The sequence below is a fragment of the Limulus polyphemus genome, unplaced genomic scaffold, assembly GCF_000517525.1.
Source record: "Limulus polyphemus unplaced genomic scaffold, Limulus_polyphemus-2.1.2 Scaffold2007, whole genome shotgun sequence".
Lineage (NCBI taxonomy): Eukaryota > Metazoa > Arthropoda > Merostomata > Xiphosura > Limulidae > Limulus > Limulus polyphemus.
In genome coordinates, this window is record NW_013667617.1 from 185,753 (window position 1) to 195,211 (window position 9,459).

At 31.8% G+C, this 9,459-nt stretch overlaps 1 protein-coding gene across 1 annotated transcript in view; it reads right to left on the bottom strand.

The window, feature by feature from the left end:
- LOC106465639 (constitutive coactivator of PPAR-gamma-like protein 1 homolog) overlaps window positions 1-7,204 on the bottom strand; it is a 44,172-nt gene extending 36,968 nt beyond the window's left edge. The window contains exon 1 of the mRNA XM_013925874.2: window positions 5,716-7,204. Coding sequence (XP_013781328.1) covers window positions 5,716-6,357 — 642 coding nt within the window. The 5' untranslated portion in view covers window positions 6,358-7,204. The remainder of the gene's footprint in view (window positions 1-5,715) is intronic.
- Window positions 7,205-9,459: the final 2,255 nt, after the last annotated feature.

The following is a 9,459-nucleotide window of genomic DNA, read 5'->3' on the forward strand; positions in this document are numbered from 1 at the left end:
TTGGAGACGCCTTGAATGGGTAGTGAAGAAAAACTTTAATATAAGTTTAACATAACAGCAAATGTACAACGTTTCGACAAGGTTTTTTTCGACATGATGGGCACTCGATGATGACAAAACCTTGTCGAAACGTTGTACATTTGCTGTTATGTTAAACTTATATTAAAGTTTTTCTTCACTACCCATTCAAGCCGTCTCCAACCATTATTAGTCTCAAAGTGGGTTCCACATCATCGAACATTAGTAGTAAAAAAAAGTTAAGGTTAGAGAGATAAGTTCGTCTATCATTCAAGTATACTAGTCTCCAATAAATTTGAATCTTTGACTACTTGCAAAGATGAATGAGGTTACCAAAAAAAGGTATACAAAGCAGGGATGACTCTCTTATTAAATATACTGATAACTTCTTTATAGTGAGGAGCATAGAACTAGGATATTAAAATCTGTTTACACGTTAGTTTCTGGTTCAAAGGAGCATTCTCTTATTGTAGTGCATGTAAAAGCAAACGATGGTCAAAACTGTAAACCAGAATAGTTGCTTAAAAGGTTTAATAACCTCTTTCAGAGGTTTATGGATAGAAACAGATGTATGGCCCTTTCAGGAGTGCTTCCTGACATTGGATGTAGGAATGAGTTATTTAACAGGGTCCAAAGGTTAAACTGCAAAATTATCAAGGATATACTCTGAGTGACAAGTGGGCTGTTTGAACCCGAAGGGTAGTTTTTAGGATAAGGCTATGCTAGTTATGAGTTCCACTTAAAATAAAGTTAAGCAGTAGGATTTTTGGGGTAAATATGTTCAATAAAAAGAGTTTCAACTAAGCTGGGAGAGCTGGGAATAAACAAAATGATGGGATAGTTAGTGCAAGGCATTTGAAAAAAAGGAGATTTAGAGCACAATAAGTTTAAATAACAACTGTAAAGCTAATTCTGTCACATTTAAAGGTAAACACAGTAGATTCGAGAATAAGCTTAGATGTTATTATTCTAGTGTTAGGAGTATAAGGAACAAAATGGATGAGCTTAGGGCTCTTACGGAAATGGAAGAATATGATATAACAGGAATTAGTGAAACTTAATTAGAACTGGAGAAGAGTAATAATAGGAATTATTCTCAATTTTCACATTACAAGTTATCTAATACCGATACTTTTTAAAAGAGTTAGTGGCTCTTTATAAAAGGAAGCAAAATGTATCCTGTTGGGAATGAAGAAATAAAAAGTGGTAGTGAAAAGGTTGAACCTACAAGGTTTCAAAGGTAGCAAGTTTTTAAATGGTAGTTGTTACAGGCAACCTGATCAGACAGATGACATCAATGAGAAATTGCATAGTGTTATCAGTTTTTGCTAATAATAATAATAGTGATATCAGTTTTTTGCTAATAATAATAACAGTGATGTAATAATTATTATATAATTATTACATAAGACTTAAATTTTAGAAACATTGATTAGGATTGCGTGCAGTCAAGTTTCTTGAAGTGATTCATGATGGCTTTCTATACCAAACTGTCGGAGAACCAACCTGAGAGGATGTTATTTTAGCTTCGTTGTTAACTACTAATGAGGATATGGTTGCTAGAGCTGAAGTGGGAGAACATTTGGGTAGGAATGATCGTTGTATACTTAGGTTTGATGTTTTGCTGAACGTTGAGTTAAAAATATTTGAAACTCTAGTTCCTAATTTTTAGAGGGGCAATTTTGAGGATAACAGAGAAAATTTATCCTTAGTGAATTAAGATAAGGAGTTAATCATTATGTGGGAATGTTATGAAAATAAATTGCATTTAATTCAAGAGGCATATTCTTATATTGAGGAAAATGATAACAGAGAAGATCATATCTAACTGGTTTATAAAGACATATAGGAGACAAACAAGGATAAATGCTGTTAAGTTTAAACTGTCAAATACACTGGCATATTTACAGGACTGTAGGAAAGACAGATATGTGGTTAAAAAATAAGTCCACGAGCTATGAAAAATAGTTGGCTGATAATGTTAAAACTAATATCGAGGATGTTTTTTTTTAAATTACGTTAAAGGTAATCAAAATATTGAAATGCAGACTGGACCCTTAAAGAATACTGATGACAAGTTTTTGTTGAAGACTAGATGGTTAATTGGCTACCTAAGCTTTTAAATATTTTCTACTACTATTCTGTTTCTACAAGAGAAGGTATTAGCATTATTTGTGACTAGAAGTATTCTATAGGAAATAATGTAATTGATTTAAATGCTAGGCTTAGTATACTTGGATGGCTATTCAAAAGTTTTCTTCAAAGGTATTCTTTAGTAGCTGAAACTCTAAATGAAAAATCCTCAACATTTAAGATAAACTTGTGTACTTGTCTTCATTGGAGGTAAACTACGAAGAAAGATCCACCTTTTGAAAACACACAAGTTATAGGGTTTTATATTTTTGTTAAATTAATTTTTTGATCCCACTTGTTTTCTTAACATCATGGAAGATCAACTGGTGGAAAGCAGGAGATTAAAAACAGTTAAGGCAAAGGGCCACAAGGTTTTTTTTAAAGCAGGTCAAGGATATAGCACAGATTAGAGCTAACATGAATTCACCAAATGAAACTTTTGCCTTACTAAGTTATCTTTTCTTGATGATGTTACTTGTTACCTGGATGTTACCTGGTGTACATTGATTTTCAAAAAGCTTTTCACAAAATACCAAAGAAAATAGTAGCTACGAAGATTAAGTATCTGGCAAATGTCATTTGCCAGAGTGAAAGGTAATGCATTTGAATTATTATAATTTGGATCCCAAATTTAATACAGATGTGAACTCACTCATGAATGAACAAAAGGATTTTGGCATAACCTTTGAAGCTATGCATATCTGGGCATAGCTCTGTTGCTAGTAATAAGGCTAATAGAATTTTAAGGTATATTTAGACACTGATTACAAGATAAATTAGATAAGTATCTAAACAAATCACTGGAAACGTTGGAATACTGTATACAGTTTTGGTCTCCTTATCTAAGAAAAAATACTGACTTATTGGAAAGGGTTCAGAGAGGGCTACGAGGATGATTCTGTGGATGGAAGAGTTATCTTAGAGGGATATGTCAAGATATCTTTTGTTTTCTTTTGAAGTTGTAAAAGATTATCCAGGGGATTGATATGATAAAAGCCTCTAATTTCTTTGTGTGCTATATTCTAAAGAAGACATAAAGGATTTTGAAAAAACAGACCAGGCTACAGTTACTATAATTTTATTTTTCAACATGGTGACTGACTTATGAGATGAGATGCTAATGGCAGCAGTGAAAACAAGCACTTTACAGTAGCTTAAGAAATGGAACCAATGATTTCGTATAAGCGTGTTTAAATTTTTAACTTTTCTCAAGGTGGTGGGTGTGCAAGGACAGTCTTCTTTGAGGACCAAATGGTCTTTTGTTGTCATTATGTTAGAAAGTATATCAATGTGCTAAAGCGACAGCGGTTACAAACACAGAGTGATAATATTTTACAAACATTTTGAATCTATTTCTTATTCACAAATAGTTAGTTCAGAAGTCATTATTTAGTGATTACAGGCCTACACAATAATGTGAGAATAGAGTGACAAGTAGCTGTTATCAAATCAAAGTAAGAGAATGGAACGAGACGCAACTTTAACAAATATTAAGTTGAGCCATCTCTCAGCCTATCAATGGTTACTGGTATTTCACTGCTTTCAGTTATACTGGATATATATTTGTATTGAAGTTCGCTCATAAAAGAAGTGTCAGAAATGGAGCTTGACTGTGATAACTACCTATGTTTTTTTCATCTATAATTTCTGCAACTACTGAATACATGTATATTAGAAAATACATTAACCAGCAAAAAATTTAATAAACTCCATTACAACCACTGAAAATATTAAAAACAAATTTTTTGCTTGGAAAAAAAGGCCTAAAGCAATAATTATTTTCTTGGGAGTGCAGAACTACAAGTGAATTGATTCAAGTGTTTTAAAACTGTTTGAGGCTATAATATTCTGTATAATGTTTTATTAAAGTGGTGGAATATGGTTTGGAAGTATAACCCTGAATATCAAATAATAAGTGTAAGCTTCTTCCATTAAAAATACAAACCCGTCGAATGTGTCGATAAGAGAAGCCTAAAGCTGAATACAATATTCCAAAGGAGGCCAAACCAGTGACTTATACCAGTGGTTCTCAACCTTTTTAAATCCACAAAATTCTTCTGGCATCAAATTTGTGTCACGTAACCCTTCACAGTGTTCATTACAAAAAACATTACTGCAATAATATATCAATAATTCCAGACAGAGTACGTATGTTAAATACAGTTATATACTCACACACATACATGCAAAGCATGAAATATTTCTTGAGCCAATTACTCAGATACATACACATGCAATGAGAAGCATCCTCTCTCAAATAATAAAAGTTTACAACTCAAACATCTGTTTGTACCTAGTCTCGCTCACTAATTTAAAACAATGCAGTGACTTATTGTTATGTTGTATCATTATGACATCCACTATACTAATACAGAAATATGGTGTAGTTGGATTACAATTATGCGACTAGTATGTATTTATGTACTAGAATATGTGGAACTCTTGCATTCTGTAGAACCCCTGGATGTCTGTCAAGGAACCTGAGGGTTCCATAGAACCTTGGTTGAGAAACACTGACCTATACCATGAAATTATAACTTCTTTAGGCTTATGTTCAATATTTTTTCCATACATACAACATAAAATACTATTTTCCCTGTCACTAGCAATGGCACACTGCTTAAAAGATTGATCAACCACAATACCAAGATCCTTTTCTTCCATAACACTGTTGAGGTTATTCCCATCAAAATTATACTTATAAATTAAATTATGATACCCATATGGATTACCTTGCGTTTATTATAATTAAAAGCCATCTATTATTTATTCACTCAACTGACTAATAATTTCAATTCTTTTGTAAAGCAGAAACATCCAAGTAACATTCAAGATCCTAATAACATCAGCAAATTTAAGCAATTTATTTACCATTTCTTCACTTACATCATATGTAAATCAAACACAGCAGAGATCTTAACACTAAGCCCTGTGGTGCTCCACATGCAACATTAATTTAGTTTGAGTAAAATCCTTTTATAACAGCTCTACAATTTCTTCGGGCCATTTTTGATCCAATGACCCAACTTATATATGTGGCACCTGGTCTATGCTTTCTGAACATCCAAGTAGACTAAATCCACACCTTTACCCTCGTCTAAATATGCTGAAATTCTAAATGGGAAAACACTGAACATTTATGACCATATAAACTGGAAAGCACTACATATTTCAGAACTGCTCACAAAATCTATTCTTGAGATATTCTTTGAAATTTATTAAGCTACATTTTGTCTATGTAAGAGCATACATGTAAATCAACTTTGTAATTCAAAATGAGATATTTTTTCTCAAGTTACCTTGATCAAATCAACTGTTATGGGAAAAAGGTACAACCAACTTGAATATTTACATATCACATATAAGTAAATTCTGACTTTATACTGTTAACAGTTTAAGAAATATGAATAATAAGTAAATAGATCACAGAAAAAAGTTACAAGAAAATCATGCTACATTTTACAAAGCCTTGCCAATATTTTTAACCTTTTTTCAATAATAGATTTTCTCATTATTGAAACCTAACGAAAAGAAGAAAAAAATTAATATTTATTTTTGGTATACCTTGTAGGTAAGCTTGAGTTGTTCTGATGAAAAATACCGTGGTGGATCAAAAATGATATATTCGGCATCTTCTGCCAATAACCCGTGGAAGTTATTCTCTCGGCAGAATGCAATCACTTCTTGGTGATGGTCATCCATACTACAGACTACTGGCACATTGAGAGTTCGTAAAGCCATTCTAAGACAAGTACGTAAACAAACTGGTGGGATCCACCAAACTTTTGGGGGTGGAGTTGCTCTTGTTGCTACATGTTTAATTACTTGATTTATTTTTTTTCGATCAGCTTGTTGCTGTTTAACCCATTCATCCATTCTTTGTGGTTCAAGCCCACCATTAAAAAACATCACCACCTCTATGTTGTTGTTATGAATTGTGTCTATTAACACTGACAGGAACTGGACCATTCGATTCCACTGTCCACCACATACCCAGTCAGAAAAGTATCCACCATAAAGTCTATCTAAACAACATTCTCCATCTACTACCAGACATAAATGGTCATAATAAGGTAACAATGGATTGCATCTTCCACCTCCAATGCGTCGAACAGCTATACTACGAGCAATTTTTAGAAGGTCAACAGGAACACTTGCACCAGGACAGTGCTGCTCAATAAAACGTTGCAAAATCTGAACACCCATAATTAATTTGCAGTGCTTCAAACCACCAGGTGTACTAATGATATCATTTGCTGTCTTTAAATACTGGTATTTAACTGGTGCACTTTATCCAAAATTAGCACACATGCAAGGTTCATCTTAAGAAGTCTGACACATAGGCATAACCTAAGTAAGATGTAATCAATAGTTATAGCTCAGTAGAGAAATAATTTTTATTATAACTTATTTTGATATACTATTACTATTAAGATAGTAAAATGACTAAAAAATTTATGTTTATTGAAGTTCTATGAATTACACTAAACATCACATTACCGTGCTTTGACACATTTATTTTGACTTTTATTAATCCCACACCTTGTTCCAGGTTTATAAATTGTGGTACTTTTATTTTTGTTAGAAACAAAAATTACAGTAAGTTTGGCGTTACGAATTAGGCTTAAACCTTAACGTTACTTTTGTCCAGTTCAGATTTATTACGATCTTAACGATAATTACTGTGGTCTACTATAATTTAACCTATGCATTCAGAATTCTTTATTTACGTTAAATCATAACGTAATTCTTCAAAGTCTTGGTAACGTTACGTTACTTAGCTCTTAGGCCTATTCTTAGTTCTTACGAGACTCAGTCAGAGTTAAGTCTTGACTTGCAGTTGAAACCTGATGTAAGCTCTTATAAGTCTAAATGTGTTGATACTAGCAACTGGTTTTTTTATTTGAGATTTCCTTTTCACACTTTTTTTATGAGGTTTTCGTTATTAATGGACAAAATACAAATTAAAGTTTAAACGTCACATATCACCGAGTCTCGGAGTGAGAGTTTAGCACACTCAGAACACGCCACACAACTGCCGGTTCCTTTCAACATGGCGTAATGAATCAGCTGCCGCCTAGAAATGTTGAAATATTACAGTAAAAATATATATATTATAGATATTAATTTCTAACTGATATGATACCTTTTTTAACTACTTCTTGCCAACCTCAGAGTATATCTTAGGTATTAATTTAACGGCTATGTTATGGTTACTTTCCGTTATGTTTAGTGAGCTCTTGTAAAAACCTATATATGTGTAACTAAAAGAAAAACAAACCCAAGAAAATAATTTCATTATTTTACGACTTTTATTTACATTTTATACCGTTTTAAGAGTACAGAAATATTTATGTACAGTTTTTTCTCATTTTCTAATACGTCACTATATCCATTGACGATATTTATTTTTCTCAACAGACTTCTCTACAAAATATATCAATACAAAAGAACACAGGTAAAAATTATGGTCTACGTATTTTTAAGAAAATATTGATAAAATTTTATTTATAAATTTTGTAATAAGAAACGGATGAGCAATAAAAAGCTGGCCTTGGCTTAATTCCAGTAGAAGTAATTAAGAAATAACCGACTGTCATAATCAGACTATATTAGTAACACTTGAAAACATATAAATATAAAGTTTATTACGTGTAGTTTAATATATATTTTTAAACTTTGTTGTATGTGATCACAATTTATAAATAAAATATTAAAAGATAATATCTTCGTTCATAATATAAATGTAGATTATTAAATAAATTAGACATAAGATTCATTTCTAGTATATTATTTTTAAACTCATAACATTCCATATATTAATAACTTGATATGAGATAGAAGTAAATCCAAGACTGGTTTTGTGTTGTTTGATGGAAAGTTTCTCATTGTGTGTACTCGAATATTCTTATATTTTTAGTATTTTAATGTAGACGTTTTGTATGGTTACTAGAGGAAGTTTTGTCCTGTCTTAGGGATGACGCACAACGCCTAAAAAGTTCCTGAGTGTATAGCTGCGACGCGACTTCTTGAATTTTCATGATATTTGGGGAAAATAACATCGGGTGGGGACGGGGGAGGGTGGGTATGTGAGTTAGTTGGTCATTCAGTCAGTTAATTCCTTAGTGAATTAATGAGTGAGAGAGTTATTTAGTGAGTTGTTCAATGAGTAAGTAATTTAGTCAGTTCAGTGCTGTACATTTTTGTTTAGTTTGTACTGTAGAGACATGAGGAATTTTAAAAAGAAAGTGACTTTGAGTTAGCCTTATCGCTTGTTTATCGTGAAATTATGTCAGTTGTAAAAGTTTCATTTGGAAAAATAAGACAGTTACTTTTCATTATGTGGACTGAAATTTGCATTATTTTTACCGAATAGAGAAAAAAGAATTATTCAGTGTTAGAAAACTTTACAACAATATAATAGTCGTGAATTGTCTAATTAATTCGTATTTGAAATTAAATGTTTATAAAGTTCATATATTTTAACAATTAAAGCTACAGTAAGGATTCTGTGTATTTCTCGATTAATTGTAATACCATCACGTGAAACAGAAGCAGAAAACATTTAATTAACAAATTATTCTGTACGTCTAATGTTTCAGGAAAAATTTACTCTATTTCTTTTATATAGTGTTTACATAAGTAAAAAAAAAACAAATTGGCTAAATATTGCCTATAAAAGGCTTATTTCTCAGTATAGCTAGTGTTTCGGGCTCATGCCCTTCCACAGATTCAACGGTAGGATATTGAAAGTTCAAACTTAAAACGGAAGTTTAAACTATAAACTATGTGCTGTAGTAAACAGGTGTAACAATATATGGACATTCTAAAAATATTGCCTTACTTAAAAGATTTATTTGATTTAATGAATGAGAAAATTATTAGTTGAATTATAGCAAAATAGAAACAATGCAAGTAAAAAGTAAATAAAGAGTAATTTTGAATTTGAACAAAATGGTAAAGTATGTGTGTTAAAATTATAAAAATGAAAAACAAACGTTTATTTAAGCTGTTTGAGAGAAAAATACCTGATTTATAAATTGTCAGTTTTCTAGATTTCTCTTTTGATGAAGTCCAGAGGAGCTTCTTGAATCCCACTAAAGGGAAATCACTATTGTTATGTTCTGGACTACTGAAGTGGAGTCCATATGGATGGTCATTGTTTTGTCTTTTTGAATCACTCAGATGTTCATGATTTCTGTCTCCAAGGCGACGGTTTGTTTGTCCCACAAGTTTGTGTATTATACAGTAATTGAGACAGTGGGATGTGTAAGTGAAGGACTGTCTTACACAGAAAATGAATCCCCA